At 26.5% G+C, this 24,643-nt stretch overlaps 6 protein-coding genes across 6 annotated transcripts; 2 read left to right on the top strand and 4 right to left on the bottom strand.

Annotated features, from left to right (window-relative positions):
• Positions 1 to 3,661: 3,661 nt before the first annotated feature.
• On the bottom strand, positions 3,662 to 10,549 carry LOC129612232 (putative 1-phosphatidylinositol 3-phosphate 5-kinase). The gene is made up of 11 exons (XM_055525774.1): positions 10,152 to 10,549; positions 9,962 to 10,051; positions 9,527 to 9,716; positions 8,833 to 9,459; positions 7,799 to 8,530; positions 6,587 to 7,730; positions 5,295 to 6,527; positions 4,608 to 5,228; positions 4,387 to 4,547; positions 4,158 to 4,319; positions 3,662 to 4,096 (listed from the first exon to the last, which is right to left on the bottom strand). The coding sequence occupies exons 1-11, from the start codon at positions 10,482 to 10,484 to the stop codon at positions 3,915 to 3,917; spliced, it is 5,475 nt and encodes a 1,824-aa protein (XP_055381749.1). The 5' UTR covers positions 10,485 to 10,549; the 3' UTR covers positions 3,662 to 3,914.
• LOC129612233 (anaphase-promoting complex subunit 13) lies at positions 10,499 to 11,053 on the bottom strand. Its single transcript, XM_055525775.1, has 3 exons — positions 10,935 to 11,053; positions 10,710 to 10,856; positions 10,499 to 10,655 (listed from the first exon to the last, which is right to left on the bottom strand). Exons 1-3 carry the CDS (start codon positions 10,944 to 10,946, stop codon positions 10,572 to 10,574), a joined length of 243 nt encoding a protein of 80 aa, XP_055381750.1. The 5' UTR covers positions 10,947 to 11,053; the 3' UTR covers positions 10,499 to 10,571.
• A 451-nt stretch (positions 11,054 to 11,504) lies between these two features.
• On the top strand, positions 11,505 to 12,699 carry LOC129612273 (josephin-like protein). The gene is made up of 3 exons (XM_055525827.1): positions 11,505 to 11,719; positions 11,788 to 11,959; positions 12,033 to 12,699. The coding sequence occupies exons 1-3, from the start codon at positions 11,602 to 11,604 to the stop codon at positions 12,370 to 12,372; spliced, it is 630 nt and encodes a 209-aa protein (XP_055381802.1). The 5' UTR covers positions 11,505 to 11,601; the 3' UTR covers positions 12,373 to 12,699.
• A 3,050-nt stretch (positions 12,700 to 15,749) lies between these two features.
• Positions 15,750 to 17,901, top strand: LOC129612288 (lethal(2)neighbour of tid protein 2). Its single transcript, XM_055525847.1, has 2 exons — positions 15,750 to 16,149; positions 16,535 to 17,901. The coding sequence occupies exons 1-2, from the start codon at positions 15,885 to 15,887 to the stop codon at positions 17,776 to 17,778; spliced, it is 1,509 nt and encodes a 502-aa protein (XP_055381822.1). The 5' UTR covers positions 15,750 to 15,884; the 3' UTR covers positions 17,779 to 17,901.
• A 34-nt stretch (positions 17,902 to 17,935) lies between these two features.
• Positions 17,936 to 20,882, bottom strand: LOC129612287 (protein lethal(2)denticleless). The gene is made up of 4 exons (XM_055525846.1): positions 20,740 to 20,882; positions 20,299 to 20,483; positions 19,054 to 20,246; positions 17,936 to 19,002 (listed from the first exon to the last, which is right to left on the bottom strand). The coding sequence occupies exons 1-4, from the start codon at positions 20,780 to 20,782 to the stop codon at positions 18,096 to 18,098; spliced, it is 2,328 nt and encodes a 775-aa protein (XP_055381821.1). The 5' UTR covers positions 20,783 to 20,882; the 3' UTR covers positions 17,936 to 18,095.
• An 842-nt stretch (positions 20,883 to 21,724) lies between these two features.
• LOC129612283 (protein stand still) lies at positions 21,725 to 23,202 on the bottom strand. The gene is made up of 5 exons (XM_055525838.1): positions 22,843 to 23,202; positions 22,614 to 22,757; positions 22,438 to 22,539; positions 22,202 to 22,364; positions 21,725 to 22,140 (listed from the first exon to the last, which is right to left on the bottom strand). The coding sequence occupies exons 1-5, from the start codon at positions 23,032 to 23,034 to the stop codon at positions 21,842 to 21,844; spliced, it is 900 nt and encodes a 299-aa protein (XP_055381813.1). The 5' UTR covers positions 23,035 to 23,202; the 3' UTR covers positions 21,725 to 21,841.
• Positions 23,203 to 24,643: the final 1,441 nt, after the last annotated feature.

The raw sequence follows: 24,643 nt of genomic DNA, 5'->3' as shown, positions 1-24,643 counted from the left end.
CGTCGTCGAGCGCGCGTGCGATAACAATTGCTTATATGGTTTATATAACAGTTGCCGCTTTACACGCAATAATTATGATGATTTGCGAAGAAAACGATTTTTAGTATAAAAATAATTTTAATTTATAATTGAAATAGTTCGTGATTTTAATATACTATTTACTAAATAATACAAAGAATGTAAAATTAAATGAAAATTAAAAATAAAATAAATAACATTAAAATTAGAAAATTTTAAATACTTCATACCGCTTCTCATTCAAAATTAAGGAATTCTACCAATATAAATTTTTATAAAAAATTAATATAGAAACTAAATAAACTATCTAAAACTAATAAAGTAAAATCATGAATATTAAGAGGATGATTTATACAAATATGTATATTGTCCATAAATTTATTTTTATTTAAAAAAAAAAAATCAAAACCTTAATGGAAAATCTTTTCATTATCCTGTTTTTTATTTGCATTTTATTTTCATTAATGTCTTTTAGATTTTTTTTATCTTCGTTTATCTTTTTCGCTTAAGGATATATAAAAGGATATTTTATATATAAAAATGAATTATATAAAGGATAAAAATTCCATTCGAAAACATACAAACAAACATCTTTTAAAAATTTGTTCTCTTTTCCACAAAAATATCACGTGTAAAAAATATTGGGTATAAGCTATGAAAAAAAAAAAGAAATTACCAACAAAATTAGCCATTTTAAATCTTAAAAGATAACAAAAAACCCTTGCAACTAATAAAAAAAAAATATTTCTCTTTACATATTTTGTATTTTTACTTAATGAGTTATCCTTTTTTTTTGTTAGGTTCCGTTTAAGATATTTTCAAAATTCAATATCATTTTAAGAATTATATTTTTGAATACCCACACGTTCTTAAAAATGTCTACAGTTTACCATCTTTCTATGGTTCGCGTGTAATCTTTTATCCGCAATAAAATCGAAAATATGTGCATACTTCATATTAAATTAAATCGCTAAAAAATATTTAAATTCATTTAAAATTCATTTACGTTAAAACTATCATATATTTCGATTTATTTGAGAATGAATTCATATTATAACACTGGAATAAAATTAATAAAACCTGAAATTCCAAATACATAATCTTAATTTTTACATATATATTGAATGTAATATTCAAAACAATAGAGGTATCATGTTATTTTATGCCAATTTACATAATGTATACGCAATATAAATCAACATAATAATATATGAAGAACCATTTCCTTAACATTCAAAAATTTAATAAGGGTTATGAATTTTCACTACTCATATTTTTATTGTACGAGTATTTTAATGCAAAATATCAATTTTACAAACCTTAACAACAAAATTCTTTAACTATAGAAGATTTGATTTTTCGCACATTCATTTACATTGTAATTTATATTATATTGTAGATTATATATGCACACTCATTCACATATAAATGTATTACATTATGTACACCGTAACATCGAAACTTTTAATATTCATAAATTAAATATTTATATTCATTATTTAAATAACATAATACGTACAACAAAATTAATATTTTCTTGTATAATTTTGCATTTTCTTTTGAACATTTTTTGAAAGAAAATAAAACTACTTAACTTCACTTTTTGAACTCAAGGAAATAATTATTGTAAAAGAGTAAAAAAAAAAGGATTTCTTAAAAAATTTATTGCTTATTATGGAAATCTGTTCTTTATTTTTCATTATTTTAGGGTATTTTCTTTATAAGAAGAATATGACAAAAATTATAAATAAAAATTTTATAAGCTATGTACAATGTACACCTACAGTTTTATTAAGAACCCTCTGTTCTTTACTTAGGAATGTTTATAAAGATTTTAATGAAAATTTTATGTATTTTTTATACCTACGTTATAATATGTACATATTTACATATATTTTTTCTTCAAATTTTAAGCAATAAGATTTATAAAAAAAAAAACTTTGTGATAAATCTTTAAATATTAAAAATTTATATTTTTGCATTTTATAAGCAATAAAATAGTAAATACTTTCATATATACTTATAGGATAATACGATTGGTATTAAAGTCAATTAATTATGGTCTTCAGTTAATTATCAATAATCCAGAAACGTAATAAAAGCCAATCTTAATTAAAAACAAACATTTCAGTCTAACAATTTTCTTAAGGAAGTATTATTTTCAGAAATTCATATTTTCATTCATCTTTTAATACTCCACATTCTCACGTTGTAATTTCTATTGAAAACTTAAATCAAATAGCTTTGTTAATTTTATAAAAATCAAAAAAAAAAAATTAAACAAAACAAATTTAATTGCAATTTATAGTTACTATTTGGCCCAATTACGAAATATGTATTTCAATTTTCAATATTTATATACAACAATCATGAAATATTTATATTTAATCACGAAAACAGTATCATTGAAAAATCAGTAATAAATTTTAATTTCATTTTATTTTAAGTCTATAGGTTCACATTTTATTCTATTTCTGTCAATACGTTGTATTTGTTGTCTTTTTAAAAAACTATTTTGCCCTAAATGAGATCTTTAATTTATTAAGCAAGCCAAAAAATTCTTAAAAATTAATGATTTTTCTGAATGAAGAAAAACCAATTCAAAGTGTCTATCACCAATTTTCTGTTAGTCGCCTCACTTTTATTATACGTTTTCAAATTTCAAAATTGATTTTATTCAGAAACTTATAAAATTTTTGAATAGCAACCCATCATGTTAAGTGATACGTCCAACAACATATAAAAGTGGCCGTATATTTATCCTTGAAGCTCTTAAGCGCAAATTTTCAAAAGTTTTAATTAAATCAATTTTCTATCTATGTAATTATGAGTTTTATTTTGATCAAATTAAAATTATCTTTTAACTTCTTAAATATATAAAAATTATTTCATTTTACGATAATGGAAAATATTTTCAAAATAATTTCTCGAAAATACATTCTAAAAACGTAACGTAATTTTTGATTCTTCCTTTATCCTTCTTTTTTAATATAAATATTTAATTTTGGCATTATTCACGTTAAGTTTTAATATTCATAACTCTTTTTTGTTTTTTTTATTGCAAATTTTGAAAACGGATTGAAAATTAGGAAAGATTATCTAAGAACAATAATATTTTAGAAGTATGTATGTCAAGTACATACTGACCTGCTTAATGTGATAGTAAATAGAAAGTTTCACAATTGCAAAAAAATTTTGAATTTTATTATTTTAAAGTATCTGGGTCATTTAATTTAAGAAAAATTTTGAATTTGATTTTGGATAAACGGAGAACTTTAATAAAAACGTAATCCAGCTGGCTTAGTTCAAAAGGCTTCCTTTTTTCTTTAAAATAGATTGTTTCATTTTGATTTTGTATATTGATTGTTTCAAAATTTTGTATATTAAGTTTGTGCTGTTAAAAAACACAATTAGTTTTAGTAAATTCAAATAGACAAAACATTTAAAAAGAATACCTCACAAGAATATTAAATACAATCTTGAAAACGTTCTACGATAATTCCACACAATACAAAAAAATATTCTCATCAAAAAATATTGTCAATTATTAAGAAAGACATACATACATATTTCAAAACTAAATATATAAAACTAAACATATTTTAGCTTAAAAAATTCAATTTTTTTCAATTTGTAATATTTATATTTAATAATTAATAATTGTGATATATGTATATAATAATGTTACAAGTGCTCAAAAAAGATATTCACCTTCTTACTAATTAATATCATGTACATATAATTTTGTGTACATACAAATCATTTGCTATTATATTTACATAATTTACAAAAAAAAATTAAGATTTTAAAAACTTTTTTAATTAAATTATTTTAATTAAAATTAAGGAATGAACAAAATATTTTTAAGTGTTTACGATTATTTTGCCACATAATATTTATTTTTTTGATAAACCTTCCCATCTATCTGGAACTGAAAGAAAATAGCGATCCATTGCCTCAATAAAACGTTGTTTATATCGTTCCGGTCGAATTACAGTTGGTAATTTTCCTTGTCCCGCTAATGATTGTTTGACGAAGGATTCAACCTTTTTATCGAAGGTAAATGTGCGTATATAATCTAAACAAATAAAAACAGATATTAATTCCCAAAGTATAAAATTTAATTTTAATAAATTTACCTATGATACCAAGAACTAAAACTTTATTTCCATTATCTAATCCTACTAATAATGAATAGTCCATGACATCATTCTTTTCTAAAAATGATGAGTCTCGATTTATGGCTTCTTTTAATATCGTCTTACTATGAGATAATATGTAGAGAGGTTTCGACCATGACACTATAAAAAAATCATAACACATTAATAAAAGAATATCGAATAAATACTTTCAAAAGCATATACATACTCTGTATTAAATTTTCATCTAACAAAACTATTTCTCCTCCATTTTGATTCGTTGGATCCACTAAACGATTTCTTTCTGACCCTTTCAAATCAAATTTATTTTTAATATCGCAATCATAAAATAAATTTTCCATGACAAGTAAGCACTTTTCTTGTAAAAAACTGCAATAAAATTTAAGTTTTTAATAAAAAAATATCTTAATTTATTTTGTATTGACATACTCTTTCTTCTTTACAGTTACACGATAAACCCCCAAAATTTTAGCTAAAAGTGTTGGATTATTTTCTTTTAAACACTTACTTATATAATCAAAATAATTTGAAGCTAAATTTTCAAAAATTGCCACTTCCCTTTGACTCATTTCCTTTAATACAAATCTATCGTCAAGAGTTTTACTGAACTTTGAACCACTTTTACCGCCTCTTGCTTCCCATTGCACACTTCTACATAGTGAGCGCGCTAAAAATAATCGAGTTTCATCTGTAATATCATTTTGATTTATTGCAAATTCTCGAGATGATTCAGTTGTTTTATTATTTAAATTGCTACTACTTGTTTTTCTTAGTAGCTCATTTTCTGCTACATTAGACTTTTGTGTTATACGCGAATCATCCATCTTTTTACTAATCTCTATATCTTTATATGCACTTTTATTAAGTTTGGGTGGTTGCAGTACAACAGAGCGAAGTTTGTCAAACTCTTTAGCAAAATAAATTTTACACGTAAACTGTGTTGTTAAATCTTGATAATACAATTCTATATGAAAATTTGACTTCACCGTTTTTTTTTCTTCTGTTGATTCAAATTTTACACCCCCATCCTTGTCTTCTGGTTCAACAGAACTATAACAATAAAATATAATATTATTAAAATATTAATCTTCTTGCATACATTTTTTGATTACATACTTATCATGAGATTTCCTTTTCATATTTGGGCTTCCATTAGTTGAATTCGCTTCGTTTTGGGTAACATTTGGAGAATTTAAAGATTCTAAAGACTTTTTATAATCATTTGAAACTAAGCAATATGCTATAATTGAGCTTAAATCCTGGTCATGAACTAATATTGGAAAAGCACCCAAAGGTAATGTTAAGTGCTCATTTAATGACATCGGAGAAGGCAAAACATTTACTTGCCCAGTATTTGGTAAAAGTTGACTCAGCATCTTTTTAATCGTTTTTTTGTCTGAAGATGAATCTGATGTATTTTTTACTTTAAAACTGTCTTTACTTTTTATTAAAGGTGGAGAGTTTTGTTCCACGTCACTATTATTTGTTGTTGTGTCAATGTTTGTCGCTTGATTATCAGTTATTGAACAATCTGCTAACGATGGCAACTTAGAACTATCACTTGTTGGAGAATCCAAATCCGTTTTCAAATCTTCAGTGCAAATTTGTCCAGAATCAACATGTGAATTTTCTTGTTTATTTGTCAGAACTTTAATTTGAGAAGATGCGTCACTCAATCGTGGACCCCATAACTCAATACTTTCAGCTAGAGCACGTTTCGATTTCAACATTGCATCATTAATATCATAAGAATTCACTTGCTTTTCTGTTAGCAAAGTTTGAACAATTTCTATATGTTGCTTAAATATTAACTGATCGCGATTTAATACACCCTTGAGACCATTTAACATAGGGCAATCGTCTTCAGTTGATAATTCCGCTATTTTCTCATGAATTTTCGAATAAATTTCATGTCCTTGAACTGAAAATTTTTTTACGTCTTCTAATACTACCATATTATCGAATGGTTTCGGTTGTTTCAATACAATTATTAAAGGCGGTAATCCAATTTCCCAAACGTCTATTGGTGTGTAAGTAAACTTTGCCATTATACCTTTGTTAGAAAAGTAATGAACATAATCTTTATGCATTGAATGAGGGCACTTGCTAATTTGTTCAGATTTTTCATTTGAACTATCTTGAATTTCTCGTATCTTATAAGAGTGACCATAAAAATGTAATTCTAAATACTTGGCAAAGGAAAAACATTTTGTATCTTCAGATATTGCTACACTAGGAGTATAGACGTTACACTTAGAGCATGCGGACATCAAAAAAATTTTGTCGCTTTCGTTTTGATTTGGATCTTCCGTTAATTGAACTTGTACACACCCCATCGAATGAACATACCTACTTAAATTTGCAATATCACAAAACAATTGTATTTTAAATCAAAATTTGAATATTACCTTCTAACATGATCCATCATTGGTAAATTACAAAATTGGCATATGTAACTTTTGAAACAGTAACGTTGTAAAAATTGCCCAAGCATAATATCTTGCTGACCATAAAATTTCATATCTAATAAGTAGGGTTGTGCACATAAAGAGGAAGCAGTTTGAGGATTGTAATAGAAACTACAAAAAAGAACAGGTAAGCGCTGATGGTTTTGCAAATCAAGAGCATCTTTATAAATGAAATCCTCGGGCACCTTTTGCGGCTTCTGTATCGACTCTTCTCTCTTAAGAACTTGAAATTTCTTATTTGTTTTTGGATAACGGCCACCAAACGCTCTAAATTCCGCCAATAAAGTTTGAATTTCTCGATCGTCAAATGGTTTTGTGATTTGCATTTCCAAAAAGGGATGAACGGGATTTAACATTACATTGTTCAAATTCTTATTTTTTTCAAAATCAGTCAGCTCGTTTGACACAGAATTCCTTTCAATATTGTTATTAGACCACTGCTTTGAAAAAAATAGCTCATTTGGAAATAATGATCTAAGTAAACATTTACGACCTTGTTCTGTTTCCAAGTACGGGAGCGGAAATGCAACGAAGGGACTAATAGATAAAACTGTTGAACTTAAAGCAGTTCTAAAGCGGTTATCGTAAGGTGTTTCAACAGCAAATTCTACAACGGAAACGTCTGGATCGGTTTTTGGTGATGTAATCTCTGGTGCACGCAAAGGATCGCTAAAATCGCACACATTCTCAATTGTAACTAATTTTTCTTCAGACTTCTTTTCCACTAAACGTTTATGTTGCGGTTCTTCTACTAAATCAGATTCGTCTTCTTTCAAAGATAATATTTCTCCAGAAAAAGAATCTGGGGATTGCTTTTCGTTGCCGTTTATTTCATCTTCATTTTTTACATCTGTAGAAGGGGAATGTTCCTTAGAATCAAAAATCAATAACTTTGGGGATGGAGGTCTCGCAAATTCATCCAACAAAAATGACATTTCTAAACGCCAATTATATCTGGCATAAACTAATAATGAAGAAACTTTTTTTACTTTTGCTAATTCAGAAACACTACCACCACGAAGTAAACAATAGCAGCATCTTGCATTCGAAAGCATTTCAAAGAACATTAATGTTTTGTAGGAACCTTAAAAATATTGTTTTTTTTTTCAAAATTAAATATTATAAAGGTTTTGCTTTGAAAGATTAACTTACCCTTGCCATCGCTAAAATTTTTAGTATAAAAAACATCGCACACACCTAGTTTTGCAGGCCGAAATTTTGACTCTATCGAAGTAACAATGTCACATTGCAAACATTTAGCCAACCTTTCCATAACTGATAATTTAACATCCAATACCAACGTTACACCTGCAGACCTTAGCATATCTTGTGCGATCCCCGCCACATCTTTATGTACCAAAACAACGTCAGGTTCAAAACTCAAAATTCTCTGTGTAACATTTCGGAGATATTCTCGCTCTTGCAGCAATAACTTTTCAAAACTAACAAATTTTCCTTCTACTCTTTCGAAAGCTATAGGACACTGTAGCAATAAAACTTTTGGTTTCTCTATTCTTGTTAGCATTTCTTTATGTGCAACATTTTTAGAAAATACAACTCCATTAATTAATGTGCTATCTTGCCGTGTACCCCCAGCGATCTTTTTGAAATTTATATAATTCCTTATATCCATCAAATCGTTGGTAAGATACTCAGGTCGAAAATGATTAGCAACACGTGCACATAATTGAATCAGAATTTTTGACCATTGTTCATTCAAATTATAGTTTCTTAACATTTGACTAAGTAAAAGCTCTTCATGATCACAGTAAGATTTAACTAATTTTGCTGTAGTTTTGGATTTAATAGAATTTTCTAGCTCAACATCTTTTAATGATTGAAAACTTAAGCTTTCATCGAAGGAAGACTTAAAAAACTTAAAATCTGCAATAAAAAATGCTTTCTCTTATATGATTTTCATATTAAAGATTCAAACGTAAAATCTATTAATTCCATTCTGTATCATTTTTTTATTCACTTTTTTTAGCCACTTTATGTCACCTTCCATAAGAAAGTGATTGCACTAAATTTTATATAAATTTTGTATAATTTTTGAAAAAGCGAGATAATACGAAAAAAATATTTTCATGTAATAAACACATTTTACAAAATTATAACTCCCCTATTGCTCACAAGCAGTGATTAAAAAAATGAGGTACAGAATGAGGTCATAAAATAAATATTACCATTGCTATCGTCAACAAATTCGGAAAAGGTAGGATTATCCAAAGGTAAAGATTTGCTCATATGTACAGAATTTGTCTCGTAATCTACGTCTAATTGAATACTCCCACTACGAGTTATGGAATCTACTTTTCTTATTAATTTATAATGCAGGTTCTCGTCAAAATCTCTCTGTTCAGAGTCTGGTACAAGGGGAATTAAAAAACCACCCTCTAACATTGCGTTTAAAATTGCAATAGCTTGTACTTTATTAGATGATTTTTGATTAGTTATTAGAAAAGCAATTAAATCCAAGCCACAATTTTGAAGAGGAAGTAATCTTTTCATTTCTTCATAGAGACTTTTCAATGAATGTGATTGCTGTAAAATATTTTTTCTATCAGCATTGGACAAAGTCATTGTAGGCTGTGTGGTAACAAATCTTTCTTCTTGATAACCGACTGAGATCTTGCGTTGGATCGCCAAATTTCTTGGCTCGATAGTTTCATTAGTTTCTTGATGATGATGAAATTTATTAGATAAGTCCTGTTGAAGTGCTTGTAAATCATGTTTTAAATCAAGTGCTATGTCTGATGATTTTAAGTAACTCAACACAATTTTCGAACAATATGTGCACACTTTTAAATCTCCTAAATTTTGTCCGGAAATAATATATGAGGCATTACATAATTTATAGTACGAGAAATATACGCTTACCTGAACACATTATTATTCGACCAGGTACTACCTGATTACAACATTTTGAACAAAATATTTGACCACACAAACGACAATGATGTTTTCTTCTAAAAGTTGAAAATTTTTGCCCGCAGTCATAACATTCCTTTGCTTTCTCATCTGGCATCCATAATCGTTGAAGATCAGTTTCTTTATAATTTCGTAAATTCTGCAATCAAATCAAAACATACAACTACAGCTTTTATCTTAATTTTAACTTTAGCCAATTTGAAAATGAATTTTTTCTAGCTAAACTAAATTTTTTCAAAAATATCAAAAATTTCAAAGAATATTTATGCACCTAACTAAAAAATTTGTATCATTTAAATTTAAAAACCTATGTACAAATGCAGTGTATTCAAACATTACAATATTATGAACTTTTATAGAATTTTCGTACCATATATTACTTACATTATTTTTAGAAGCCACTATATTGCTTATTCTTTTTAAAACGTTGAGCATAGTTCTTCCCTCTTGGTTATCGACCGGTAAAGCAGGAGGCTACAAAAATTGTGCAATTGTCAAATATTCGCATTAATTCAAAATATGAATATTAAAAAAGAATTTAAGTTTTTAGAATATATCTTATGTAAATACTCACTTTTTCTACCAATTCCGGAGATTCGTCATTACTTATAATTGATATTGATTTTTCAGAACTTGATGTTGATACCTCCGAAGTCTTCGACATTTCATTACGAGATTCATCTACATTACATAAGCTAGTTTGTGACAAATTTTGCTGAGGGGAAATAATTGATGAAGATTGTGCCATCGAATCTCTACTAAAAGGTACATCATTTACAGTATTATAACTAGTATTATAAGCATTTGTAATTTTGTTAACAAATTTTGTAAGTAATGTTTCAGGTTGTTCTTCGAAATTTCGTGCAAATTCGGTCAACTTTGTAGGCGAGTGTAAATGACGATTCATTGTTTATATTCTTTTTTCAGTTTTTTTTTTGTTTTTTTTTTTTTTTTTTTTTTTTTTTTTTTTTTGGCTTTGTATTTATGATTCAAATTATGCTCCGGTAATATTTATCTGATCGCTAATAGCTAATTCAGGAGCCAATGTTCCCAAAGCCAAGTCAGTCCATCTTTGTTCCTGAAAAAATACGATTAAAACACTGAATTTAAAAGGTTATCTAAAAAAAAAAACCTGTTCAGTAAGTGTCAAGTGAGAGTCACCACTATCTGCTTCCGGATCAGGTAATTTGTCAGCTGGTACTTGGATTTGGTCAAATGGTAATTCGTCTTCACGCCACTCGTTATCTACTATATCCAGAAAATTATCATCAGTTGGTGGCTGCACAAAATTTTTCAAATAAAATGAATTAGGGTTTTGCTAAGCAATTAAAAAAGATTTTTTTAATTTTTTTCTTACCTTACTATCCATAATAAACAAAAAAATACAAATTATTTTTTTGGATTTTCAGCAACCCCAATAAGAACAAAAAAATTCGAATGCTGCTGATTCAGAAATGACAAACAGCTGATGAGGAAACGTCAAAAATAATTAGTCAGAATTATGGACCTATGGAATTTAAGTTCCCTCTTTTAAAATATTTTCAATTGCAAGATTGATTTAAAATGTTGGTTAGGATTTGAAATTTTAAATTAATTGATTTGTATTAATGAACCATAAATAATTTCTTACATACCACTACTACTTTTGTTAAAACAAAAATTTCAGTTTTTATTTGTGATTGCTTAACTCGCTACATTATTTCAAATCAAATTAGTAAATAAATAATAAACACCTGATAATACGTGTTGTACTTTCAGCTCACAGCTAAAAATTTTGTTTGGCTCCTGGCACCATTCTGTAGAAAAATGTTTTTTTGACAAATCTAAATAAATTGACAACACAATTTTTTGACAGTTGAAGCATAAAAATTTTAGTTGGCATTTTTTGTTTTTATTATAGAAATTAATAAATTATTATATACACCCGTACACTGTTACTGTATACGCTGGAAGAAAATTTAAAAATTTCGTATTCGCAGTATAATTTTTTATATATTCTGACTCAACAACTTGTTATTGATTGGATGATAAAAAAATACTTAGCTAATTTAAAAATATTACAACGCATAATGAACAATATTTATCACGAAAAACAATCAAGGGAACTTTGTGCTTTACATGCCCTAAATAATCTTTTCCAAGGTAAACCGAGTTCAAAATTTCAAAAATTAGCTAATAAATAAACAATTTCCAAATGTCATTACAATTAGCCAAGGGAACATTTACAAAAACACAATTGGATGAAATATGTAAACAACTTTCCCCTGAGGAATGGATAAATCCGCATAGATCAATTTTAGGAATAGGAAATTATGATGTAAATGTTGTTATGAGAGCGTTACAAAAAAAAAGTTGTGAAGCGATATGGTTTGATAAGAGAAAGTAATTTAAGAAATTGTTCTAAAAATTGTTTAATATAATATAGGTTACTACCTACTTAAATAATTTTTTTTAGAGATCCGTCTTGCATAGACACAACACAAATTATAGGATTTATATTAAATGTGCCTACAGATTATAAAGTTGGTTTTATAGTCCTACCATTAAAAAGAAGACATTGGATTGCAGTAAGGCAAATCGGTGGGAGTTACTATAATTTGGATTCAAAATTTGATAATCCGCAATTAATAGGTAATGAAGATAGTCTTTTAACTTATCTTAGAACACAACTTCAAAGTGAAAATGATAAGCAATTATTTATAGTAGTAAAAAATGAGGTAGAACAAAATCAATTTTGGTTAAAAAAACAAAGCGATGGCAATAATTATGAGCAAAAAAACTATAACGAATGTTAATAATTGTTTAAAACGTTGTTTATTTATTAAAATTTTTAATGCTTATTAAAATCAAAAACTTTTGTTAAAGACATTTACGCACATTCAATCATATCAAAAATAACATTTACTTTTAGGAAATTGTACCACATAAAAAAACCCTTTAAACATTTTCCCAAAGTATGAATAAGAAATTTGGTGCCAGTAATGAAAATTCAAATGTTAATCTCATACCTAAAAGATCATCGCAGTCTAAAAATATTTGTCTGATTCAGATATGTATTTTATTTTCTTATTTTTTTATACCTTTTTTAGATTTTGCTCATAAATAAAAACTAATTTACAACGAAAATCATTTTCATAAAATGTTCTCTTACTGTTATCTAAATGTGCACCAAACAACTAAGTTTACAAAATATTGCATAAGACATTTTCAATTTTAGGTTATTTTAATTTCTATTTAAGCATTAACATTACAATATTTATGATTATGTTATGCTTAAATATCTAACAAAATATTTATAGCATTGTACTTACAATACCAAAAGGGTTTTTTTTTTATAATTTATCACATACAAAAAAAAACAGCAATACCATTCAAAAAGAAAACTTAATTTTGAAATAAAAAAATTTTTGCATCGTTTACTTTATTTTTTTTTAAAAGAAAAAAAAAGGAAACATTCCTCTGGTCAAATAGGAATTTTAATAGAAATCGGTTCAATTAATAGTTGTTAATTTAATAATTGATTAATTACATAATTATTTCGTTTTGCATTTCTAATGGTAAACTATTGTATGTACGTATTAGATTTTATTTAAAGTTAAAAAAAGGCAATTCATGTTAAACACTGATACATAATTTATAAAATAGTACAAATTTAAACATAAAGAAATACTAAATATTGTATTAAAATAAATTATTATATTGTAATTAAGGACTTTAAAAGCTTCTTTATATTTATATGTATTTATAAAATAATAACAAAAAAAAATTTAATTAGTTAAATATTCAAATCACATTAGTTTTACTTAGTTGGCCTTTTATCTAGTCTACTTTTATCTGATGTAATTAAAAAAAATATATTTAAAAAATCAATTATAAAAAGAATGTATATTTAATTTTGAAACGAATATTGTTAAGTTTTGGAATTCTGAGAAAAAAAATAGATTAAAACATTTAACAAAAAAATAAAGTAATCTAGTTTTTTTTTTAATTTTTTTTTGCTAAATAGAAGTAAAAACTATAAAATAAAATGTCACCGTAAGTAAAATTTTTAATTTTAAAACAAACTAAGTAAATACCAATTTAAAAATAATTTTTTAGTCGAAAATTTACTATATCAGATAGAACAAAAGAGGAAATTTTATCACCAGAGATATTAAAAAATTCAAACTTCTTAAATGCTAATTCTAATCAGTAAGAAATAAGACTTATAAACATTGTGTCCAAAAATAAATAATAAAATAAAATTAAAAACCATTTAAGATCAGCAATTCCTTTACGAGTTAAAAGTCGAACACTTATTGTTAAATCTGATGGAACTTGCAATTATAGTGATGATTTAGAATTTGAATCTCAAACTAAGAAAAACAGGTAAAAGCCAAAATTAAATTAGTTAATGAAATTAACTTAAAGATTTAACATAATCAAAAATATAATTAAATTTAAAAAAAAAAATGAAATTACTTATATTTTAGTTGTAAGAGAACGAGTGATTTAAAGAAAGAAAACATGGTGAATAAAGTAATTAGTAACAGTCAAATAATTCAACAATAATTCAATAATTACATTTAAATATTTTCCATTTTATTTACATAAATATCTTTTCCATTTTATGATCAATTCAGACAACCCAAACTGATACTATTAACCATGAAACAACTTATAAATTAAATCAAAAAATTTCTGATGAAATCATAAAAAAAATTCTAACAAATGACATTATGAACTATCATAAAAACATAAAAGAAGAAATATTTGGAACTAATAATTTTCAAGATAGCATAAAAATATGTTTACAAGAAGATAAATCAAATAATAATTATAAAGAAAATTTTTTATTAAAGAAAATCAGATCTATTGAACTGTTAACAAATTCATCTGGAGAAGTGAAATCATTTGATCATATTGTAAATGAAGCAGAATCGGATGAAATTGAATTTAAATTAATAAAAGGTGAATATTTTTAACCTAAATAATTTTGATTTAAATTGATAAAAAATCGATTGAAAGAAGAAATAACGGCAATGTTAAGAAAATTGAGTCTACTTTCTTCAAAAGTCCAAGATATTTATTTCTCAATTTAAAATAATTTCCACCAAAAATTTCGTTATTACTTAAGTGGCATTAATGCATATAAATAAATAAATATTCTTTTTTTCTTACAGTTATTACTGAAGGTGTTTTCATGAAAATATTTTATTTGCTTTGCATAACGATTTTCTTCTTTACTATTCTACAAAAATTTGATATAGAATGGACAAAATATAATAAAATCTTTAAAATTTTACATTTGACTGAAGAAGAACCTGAAATTCAAATAAAAGAATATACATTCCTTGAAATGATCAGTTTCTATATGTATGAAATTGCAAATATTACGAAAAAATATATTTATGAAGATTTTTGAAAATAAGAAAGACTAACGATAATAAAGAAATTATTTCTTTATTGTGTTTTTCTATTTACATACTTACATATATACAGGTTGTTGCAATTGAATATGTCTTAACTTCTAAATTTAGTACATAATAAGTATTTAACATTTACTCAAATTTAACTAGATAGGTTGTACCTAAATCCATATCATTATAACCATCAGCTACATATTTACATATTGTGCCTTTTTTAAGGAAATTGAAATTATAAAACAATTCTTGGCATTTGAATGTAATAATAATATACATACATATGTACATGTACATTCAACTGGAGGTTTCAAATATGAAAGTCAATTTCTGCTAAATCGAAATATTTCATTTGTAAATTACGAATAAAATTTTATACAAATTGAATTTTTTATTACAAAAATAAAATTTTACAATGTATAACCATCTGTGTTCATCCATTTTCTGCAATTTGTTTCTGTTAATCAAATATGAAATGTGAATTTCGATTTAGTACAAATCAGCTTCGATAAATTGCCCTTAGACATTAATTTAATTTATACATTCGGCCATTAATTACGAAATTGTAATCAATTTTTTTGAAATGCAAATATTTCTACTTAACTTAACTAGAGTGTTTATTTAAAATACATCAATATGCACTAAAAATCCATGGTCTCAAATATCTCCTTCGCAAAGATTATTTCGCGACGAATATAACGTTACGTCAAATAACGACATGATTGTGTTTACGATTGATTTTAATCATACAAATAATAGCACCACGGTATTGCTCGTACAGCTGGTTTTTATTTACTGTCTTTTCTGGGTAAAAAGAAAAAGAAAAGAAAATAGATTAAACAGTCAAATGCTGCCAAAAATAAAATTTTTGATAAAAATAATAATTTTATATAAATAATAAAATAATGGCACCGCCGGCACTTATTAAAAGATTAAAAGACAATTCTGTGCTCAAAAATTTAAAAAAATATGCTAATTATGATTTTCTAAAAAGTTTATTATTAGATCCAAAGCGGCTTCCAATTACTTCAATATTAATAATATTAGCAGAATTTGTATTAAATATTTTGATTATTAATAAAGTTCCATATACGGAAATTGATTGGCGAGCTTATATGCAAGAATGTGAAGGATTTTTAAATGGCACTACAGATTACAGTCTTCTTAAAGGTAAAATAAAGTTAAAAAATTATGCATTAATAAAATAAGGTAAAATACATATAAAGATAAATTATTTCATTCCAGCACTAATTGTAAGAACTGTAAATAACTATAGAGCTAAGCTATTTATTTTTAGAATCAGTTGGGTATATGCCTTTATATATACGTGTATGTTTGCAATGCAGATACGCACATATATATTACATATACAGGTATTTACATATGGCTATACTTTAGTGTTACCTATATGGGATGAGTAAAAATTACGTTTTCAATTCTAATAGGACATTTTATCTATATTCTTTACACATTTCTATGTTGAATTCTACATAACATTGCTTTGCACATTGTTATATTATCATATTGATAAAGATTTTTTTATTTTTCTTTTTAGGTGATACAGGACCATTAGTCTATCCGGCCGGCTTTCTATACTTATATTCAATTCTATATTTTATCACTTCAAATGGACAACAAATTCGTTTAGCCCAATATATATTCTGCTTAATATACTTAATTCAAATGTATTTGGTTTTAAGACTTTATGCAAAAAGTCGAAAAATTCCACCATATGTTTTGATTTTAAGTGCTTTCACATCATACAGGATTCATTCAATTTACGTGCTTCGACTTTTTAATGATCCAATAGCAATTTTGTTTTTATATGCAGCTATAAATTTGTATGTAGACGGAAAATGGACATTAGGAAGTGTTATGTTTAGTTTAGCAGTTTCTATTAAAATGAACATATTATTGTTTGCTCCAGCCGTATTTATTTTATATTTAACTTCTTTAGGAACAATCAATACTATAAAACAATTGGCAATTTGCGCTACGATTCAACTAATTTTAGGCTTTCCATTTTTATTCACATTTCCAATTGAATATATTCGCGGAAGTTTCGATTTAAGTCGGGTATTTGAACATAAATGGACAGTAAATTATAGGTTTCTGAGTCGAGAAATATTTGAAAGTAAAACATTTCACATAAGCTTATTAGTAATTCATTTAAGTTTATTAATTTTGTTTGCCAAACCATGCTATAATTATTTAAAGAGTTATTGTCGATTAAGAACACTGCAAGCGCAATTACAACCGCAAATAGAAAAGGAAAATGCTAAATTAAAACAACTTAAAAGTATGAAAAAGAAAGTGAAGAAGACCTCAGCTAGCTCCAAAAGCGAAAACGTGGAAGAAAAATTAACAAAAGATCAACAAAAATTTTTAGACTCCTTTGAAAAATCTTTAAAGGCTAATAGTGGTGGCAGCCGTAATTCTCCAATAAAACCTGAAGAAGATGAAAAAGAACCGGAAAGTTACCATATTCATTTTGATAATTGCATACAGCTTGTACTATTACCTTTGTTTTTAAGCAATTTTATAGGAGTGGTTTGTGCTAGAAGTTTACATTACCAATTTTATGTATGGTATTTCCATTCTCTTCCATACCTAGCTTGGAGCACTGAATACAATGCCTCTTTTAAATATTTATTGTTAGGCTTCATTGAATATTGTTGGAATACGTATCCAAGCACGAATGTATCTAGTGTGTTACTTCACGTTTGTCATTTGTTTCTATTATTCGGAATAGGGAAAAAAATATTTAAATCGATTGAAAATACAAATAAGTTGAAATAAATTTTTTTAGCTAAAATACATACATACATATTTAATATTAAAAGAAAGACTATTTTTAATACAAATTGCTTCAACTTTCAAAAGTTTTCTAATTGTAAAGAAAAAACCGAAATAAATTGCATTATTAACAATTTGTTATATTTATTTAAAAAATGTACAGTCTATTTCTAGTTTAATAATAAATCAGTCCTATTAACTTAGAACATTATTTTTTAAAAAATTATTTATATACGTAAAGAAAATTTTTTTAACACAATAACTTAAATATTCAATAGAATTTTAAACTCCGTTCTATTCGTATATCTAGAAATAATTTTTTAGTTGCATGAAGATACTACCACAGAAGTACTATTTTTTATTTCGGAATCTTGATGTTCTATGCTACTTAACGATGGAGAGGAACTTGAATGTGAAATAGTTGAAAAAAATTTCAGAATTGTGGTTTCACTATTTCTTCTGTTCGATGTAGGTGTCCTGGAATGAGACAAAATATTTTCACCTGAACTAGAACCAGATCGCGATATTCTTCTTTTTGGGGTACCACATAAATTAGGTGATTTTGGACTACTAGGAAAGTCAGATATATTATCTTGAATAAATTTTGAACTGGCCTTGCTAATTATATCACAATTGAGACTTTTTGTTGCCATTTGTAATGAATCTTTGGAAGTTGAAGCAAGCTTGTCATTTAATGTAAATGTTCGACTTGTCATTAGCTTCTGTTTTCTAAGTTTAGTCAACCAATCGATTTTTTCTTTAGCTTTTCTTTTAGGTGACATTATACCTAAATGAGGAGCTTGACCATCCAAAACATAATTTGGCAAATTGGATGTAGGTGAAAACATCATTGACGTTTGTTGTAAATTATAATTGCGTGACAGTGGAGATCCAGTAGGAGAAGTATTCAAATCCGCCCTTTCACTGAGTGGTGACAATTTTTGACATAAATTTTGCGTAACAGTTTGTATACCTGAAGTCGCGGCAACGTTTGGATGCAACATCGAATTTTCTTGATTGTTATCATCCGCATGTTCAATTACAGGAGACAATTTGCTCTGACATATTTGATCCTCAGATACAAATTCTGATATAGTAAATAAATTTAATTTTAATGATTCCACATTGGTTGAATACGTGGAAGAGCATGGACTAAATAATCTGCGTCCTCTGGTTTCAATATGTGGACGCTTTTGCTGACTTCCAATCAAGTCTTCAGTTGTATAACTACAAATTTAATAAATTTATTACAAACTCTGTTTCAATGAATTGTTTTACCTTTCACCATTCATGTCGCTGTATGATCTTTTTGAACTTATTTTTTCTATTGTGGTCGGCGTTCTTTCGTTTTCCTCAACTATTCTCTTTAAAGATCTTGGAGTACTATCTAAAGATTGCAGTCTAGTTTTTAAATTAGAATTGCTCGTATTTCTAGATTTCGAAACTCCATATTTGTACTCTGTCAGAAATTCTGCATGACCTTTGTAATTTACTTTTTCGTCATCTTGGATTTTTTCAGGACCGATTCTCCATATTTTATGTCTTGCGTCGTCACTACAAGTCACAATAGGCATATCATAAGAAGAACTCCATGCAACACATGTTACTTCGACCATATGCCCATTTAATGATAATAACGGCGTTGGATTGTTTATATTCCAAATATAAGCTTTTTCATCGCTACTTCCACTTATTAAGTATTGACCATCTGGACTTAAACAGGACTTTATATAAAAAGTGCCATTGCGAAATCCTACATATTTTTCAATAGGTTTGCTAGAGTATGAAGATAAATTATAACAATATATTGTGTTATCCATACAATTCGCATATAATCTATTTCCTGGATCGTCACACAATAAATTGGTAAATCCTTTGAACGTTGAAGTGCCAGCATATGGTAAACTATGTTTGGGTAACGGCTCCCGTTTAAAACAAGAGTAATTTCTTCTCAAATCCCATATTTTAATTACACCATCGCCTGCGCCGCAAGATACTAAAGTATTATCATCTTGGAACACTAAACCTGTTATGCTACTTGTTATAGTTGATGGACTAAGTTTTGGTGTACGAACTATTCGTCTTCTACTAGAAACTGGTGTACCAGGCCCATGTCCACTATATATACAATTATCAGCTCGTGAAGTACCTAAATCTACGTTTGAAACAGCTCTTCTATCCCAAATTAATATAGCTCCATCACGTCCACCGGTGGAAAAAACTGCCGGATCGTTTTTGCGAAATGCTGCAGTTTTAACTGACCTTGTGTGACCCGTAAATGTGCGGCATTGTACTATCCCTGCTTCAGTTACTTCCCACAAACGAGCGGTATGATCACCAGAAGCTGACACGAATTTCATCTCCCCTGGAGCCCATTCAAGATCAAAAACCGCGTTGAAATGACATTGTTGACCCTCTAAAGCTTTTTCTTCATATTCGAAATTTTTTTTATTTGTATCTTGCAACGCAATCTAAAGAATTTTTAGAATAGAATTTAAATTGACAACTGATACAAATCATTACCTTTCCATCTTCATTAGCTATAGCAAGAATATGTCTATAATTTTTGCAATTTGCAAATTTGGCTGAAAATATTGGCGGCTCTGGATTATAATCTAAACTATAATTTGAAGGAGTTATTCCTCTCCAGCTGTCCTCTTTAGAAACACAAAGCCGTGTTAATGCGAAATCATAATTAAATGAATTTCCTAAAAGAAAAATATGCATATATTAAATATTTTGCCAGCAAGTCTAATGCCTCGGACTGAAAAAGGCGCGCTATGCCGCCAACTTTTATCTTTACAATTTTTAATTTTTCAGATTGATTACAATAATATCATGAAAGAAATCAGCTAATACTTAAGTTTTAATAAAAAGATTAAAAAATCTTTAACTTTAATAAAATTAATTGAAAATTTTATTATAAAATTTTTAGAGGGCAATAAAGAATTGATGCACACTTACTAATTCCTTGAAGTCTTTCAAAAAAGGCTATTACACTATTCATTTTATACTAAAAAGCGGCTTCTTTACTAAATTTTTAATAATATAAAGAAGCTTAGTCAAATTAATCACACATATTTTTTATTGGTCACATATAAAATTTGCGCGCAGCTAGTTTTTAAACTGTCATTTGAAATTGAATAAAATAGTAAATATTGCAATGGATTACGATGGCAACAGTTTGTTATCAAAACAAACTAAATGAATGTTGGGCAACAAGATCATATGATTTATCAACTTTTTTCTGTAAAACAGTAGGGGTATGCAATTAAGATTTCTGATTAAAAATAATTTCATTATATATGAAGGACTTTAAAAATATTAAGCAAAGTTTATAAAAACTGTGCCTCGAAAAAATAAACTCTTAGTATGCATCACGAGCATTGCACGGTTTTCATTATTTTTAGGTCAAAAAATTAATTTTGTTTCGCACAAAATGTTAAAACTTGAGTTAATATCTACCCCTGAAATGTTACTGTCGCAAGTCGCATGTACAAGCATAAGAAGCAAACATGCCTGTTTACACCATTTACATCAATGATTGTCATAAGTGATATGACAGATTTACAAATTCTTACTAAAACTTTCATTTATCGTTTCCCCAAACACAATTTTTATTTGGTCAATAAGTCTTGTGACAAGTGTTGTTACAATCTTTGATTTTCCGTTTGATTTGATATGATTTAGTTCCTTTTTTATTAGAACTCTGCATTCATGAAAAAAATCAGTGTTAAAATTTATTTATATAGTTATTCTTATTCTTGTATGTCAGAAGAATTTTTTAGGTATATTGAATCTATGAAAAAATTAAATGCATATTATACATACATACACGTGTATATTTTTCATCAAATTTGTATCCATTTTATATTTTGTTCAAAAAATTACTTAAAAATGACAATCACATAAAACAAAAGGAAATCTATTTCAAAATACTTTACTTCATTTAAAAATAAAAATAAAAATTCAAATGTGACTTCACAAATTTTGTCCTTTAACCAATAAATTATTAGATCCTGTCTAATACATACATATGTATATTTTTTCTTACATTTTCACAATTTTAACCTTGAAAAGCAAAATTAGGATGAAGATATTTGAATTTAGCTAAATCAAGGTAAATTTTGTTCGTTTCAATTTGGTTACGCAAGTGCAATTGCCTTTCAATCGATTTCAAGTGATTATCAATTTTTCCAAGAATTTCTTGAGTAGGAGACAATATCATTGAAGCTGCTGTTAATGTTGCTGTAATAGGAAGATTATTATTTGAAGTGCCATTCGTTTGGAATGTATAATATTGATCTTTTGATGAAGGTTCACTTGATGTTAATTGAAAATTAGTTGCATTTGGCGTTAGTGAGTCTAAAAAAAAATTTTTTTATTGTTTGAGATTATCTTTGGGGTATGTAGTAAATAAATTTACAGAAGTTATTTGAATTGTTTTGCTTGTCAATAGTTTTTTCATCATTCAAATTTTTAAATTGATTACATTTTGACGTAATTTCATCGCTTGTATTTATCACTTGAGTATTCTGTATGTTACTCATTTTCGGTTCATATATATTCCCACTAGTTGTAATTTTTGCCTAAAAAATATTAAAGAAAAAAGTAAAGGGAGAATATTAATATTTCTAAGATTAAATGATTCTAAATATTTACCTTCTTGCAACAATTGATTGGTTGATTGTTATTACTAGATATCTCAAAATGGTTTGTAATGGGAATTGGATTTGAATATAAATTTATAGCAGGTGTTGAAATCTTAAATTTTTAATTTTCACAGTTATTATAATAATAATTTAAATTATTTATTGTGAAAATATATTTTAACTTACATTATTTCCATTATTGACTCTATTACTGTTGATAAGTGTATAAAGTGTGTGATGTTTTGATCTCTCCGGTATTTTAATTTTTCTATCCATAAAAGATTGCAATTTTAGTTCTTGGAGTCTTTCTAATGACTCTGGATGTTTTCTCTATAATAAAAGCAACATTATTCGTTTTTAATATTAAAATAGATCTATGAAAATAGAAAAAAAATTTACATACATATGTGTTTACCTTAATGTGCATATGAAAATTTCCAGTGCTTTTTACACTACCTTTATAAATATTTTTCTGTGGACACTTCCTACACCGAACCGTAACAGCCTCACCTTCTTGTTTTATAATTTCGAAAAATTCTCCTTTTAAAATATATGGCACTGTATGAGCTTTCTTTGATTCGGAGCTGGTCACGTTTTTTTCATCCATATTTTTTCTTATTTCAAATATCTTTCGAGGTGCAAAAGAATTTGCAATTATAGTAAGACAAATTTCAAACACTTTTTTTTTTTTAATTTTAATAACTTTTTTAAATTTTTGCACGTAATTTTATCTAGAGAACTTTTTGTTTAACCTTTAAAAACAAAACTTAAATTCGGTATTTTTAATGAAGAGATATTTTAAAATATTTCAAATATTAATTTAAAAAAGAAAGGGAGAGTAGCTCTTACTTTTGCTCTTAAGTTTTATGAATACAATGAAAATGTTTCTGCACAATGCATAAATGTATTCTTATTTATCTGAAGTTTATAACGGGGTTTGGTTTTTTTTTTCTTTGTAATTTATATAAACGAGGCATAAATAAAGTTCTTGTAGGATTGTAGTTTTAGATAACCTAACAATATACATAAAGTGGACCACACATTAGTTTTTTTTTGTTGAATAATTAGAAGCTACTTGCATGTTAAGAAAAATGACATATTAAAAGAACGGAAAAAATTTACTTATTTTGTTATGCAATGAATTTATTTGGATCTTTCTTTTCAATTAATTTTAAATTAAATTTTGCTTTAAATTATTAAATTCTCAAGGACACATGTTTGTTAAGCCAATTTAGTAATGATGTACTAACAAAACTACATGATTTAAGATACATTCATTAGTTTGTCGCTTTTAAATTAAGTTATTTTTAAAGAAATTCGTCGATTTTTAAAGTAACTGAGCCGATTTTTTATTACTTTCAATTTGACTCTTTTTTTTTACCAGTTAGTAAGTATTTGCAGTAAGAGAATATCAATTTCATACAAAATATATCAGCTTGCCGCGAAATTCACAAATTAAGATATCCAGTTTTATTATCTTATACCTTTTTTTTTCATTAGACTCATTTTAGAATAAGCTTATGGACAAAAAAAATATTATAATTAAAATTTTCAATCAATTACTGACTAATACAAATAATTTTTTGTCGTTAATTTGTTTCTGTTTAAACTAAATTGTTGTGACGGTTGACGCTCACTTTCTGCAAAATTGTCATCACTATCTTTGATCATTCAGATTTCAATTTTGATTAAATTGAATGTCATTCAATATAAAATATAATCGTAAATTTTATACATGAACAACTTTTAGTAAAGGTAAAAACCAAATAATCGCCTTGTTTTTATGCAAAATTAATATTACTATAAAAATTTATCATTGATATTAACCAGAAATATTTTGGAATTATTTTCATTACATTTTTTTTATTCCCCACATTTTTAAATATGAGTACATATGGGGATTGGGAAAACTTGTTAACGATATTCACCATCAAAATTAACTTAAAAAAGAATAAAAGAAAATTCAATGTTATGGAAAATTAAAAAACATAAAAATTAAAAGAGTTTTGGTTTTATTTTAGTTAGTCTGTAAGTTACTCTCGAACTATAAGGTTGTAATGTGACGCACATCTTGTTTCTGTTCGTTTTCTTTTTTTTTTGTTTCAATTTAAATTATAAAGAAAAATAATTAAATTTCACTTTGTGAATTTGAGAAGTTTTTTCAATATAATAGAAAAACTAAATGTATAAACGTTTTCAATAATTATTTTAGTTGA

The sequence above is a fragment of the Condylostylus longicornis genome, unplaced genomic scaffold, assembly GCF_029603195.1.
Source record: "Condylostylus longicornis isolate FDR11 unplaced genomic scaffold, ASM2960319v2 ptg000064l, whole genome shotgun sequence".
Lineage (NCBI taxonomy): Eukaryota > Metazoa > Arthropoda > Insecta > Diptera > Dolichopodidae > Condylostylus > Condylostylus longicornis.
This window is presented reverse-complemented; position numbering and strand designations above follow the sequence as displayed.

What these genes read in the sequence shown, in the direction of transcription:
- LOC129612232 (XM_055525774.1), bottom strand. Translation starts at nt 10,484, where the DNA reads ATGAATCGTCATTTACACTCGCCTACAAAGTTGACCGAATTTGCACGA. An exon ending in AAATTTTAGCGATGGCAAGG is followed by an intron (nt 7,731 to 7,798) that starts GTAAGTTAATCT and finishes AATATTTTTAAG; the next exon opens with GTTCCTACAAAACATTAATG. An exon ending in AAAAGGAAATCTCATGATAA is followed by an intron (nt 5,229 to 5,294) that starts GTATGTAATCAA and finishes TTATTGTTATAG; the next exon opens with TTCTGTTGAACCAGAAGACA.
- LOC129612233 (XM_055525775.1), bottom strand. An exon ending in ACTTGACACTTACTGAACAG is followed by an intron (nt 10,656 to 10,709) that starts GTTTTTTTTTTT and finishes GTATTTTTTCAG; the next exon opens with GAACAAAGATGGACTGACTT.
- LOC129612273 (XM_055525827.1), top strand. Translation starts at nt 11,602, where the DNA reads ATGATAAAAAAATACTTAGCTAATTTAAAAATATTACAACGCATAATG. An exon ending in CCTAAATAATCTTTTCCAAG is followed by an intron (nt 11,720 to 11,787) that starts GTAAACCGAGTT and finishes CATTACAATTAG; the next exon opens with CCAAGGGAACATTTACAAAA. An exon ending in ATATGGTTTGATAAGAGAAA is followed by an intron (nt 11,960 to 12,032) that starts GTAATTTAAGAA and finishes AATTTTTTTTAG; the next exon opens with AGATCCGTCTTGCATAGACA.
- LOC129612288 (XM_055525847.1), top strand. Translation starts at nt 15,885, where the DNA reads ATGGCACCGCCGGCACTTATTAAAAGATTAAAAGACAATTCTGTGCTC. An exon ending in AGATTACAGTCTTCTTAAAG is followed by an intron (nt 16,150 to 16,534) that starts GTAAAATAAAGT and finishes TTTTCTTTTTAG; the next exon opens with GTGATACAGGACCATTAGTC.
- LOC129612287 (XM_055525846.1), bottom strand. Translation starts at nt 20,782, where the DNA reads ATGAATAGTGTAATAGCCTTTTTTGAAAGACTTCAAGGAATTA. An exon ending in TGAAAGACTTCAAGGAATTA is followed by an intron (nt 20,484 to 20,739) that starts GTAAGTGTGCAT and finishes TTTTTCTTTTAG; the next exon opens with GAAATTCATTTAATTATGAT. An exon ending in AGCGACATGAATGGTGAAAG is followed by an intron (nt 19,003 to 19,053) that starts GTAAAACAATTC and finishes TTAAATTTGTAG; the next exon opens with TTATACAACTGAAGACTTGA.
- LOC129612283 (XM_055525838.1), bottom strand. Translation starts at nt 23,034, where the DNA reads ATGGATGAAAAAAACGTGACCAGCTCCGAATCAAAGAAAGCTCATACA. An exon ending in GAGTCAATAATGGAAATAAT is followed by an intron (nt 22,540 to 22,613) that starts GTAAGTTAAAAT and finishes TAAAAATTTAAG; the next exon opens with ATTTCAACACCTGCTATAAA. An exon ending in CAATCAATTGTTGCAAGAAG is followed by an intron (nt 22,365 to 22,437) that starts GTAAATATTTAG and finishes AATATTTTTTAG; the next exon opens with GCAAAAATTACAACTAGTGG.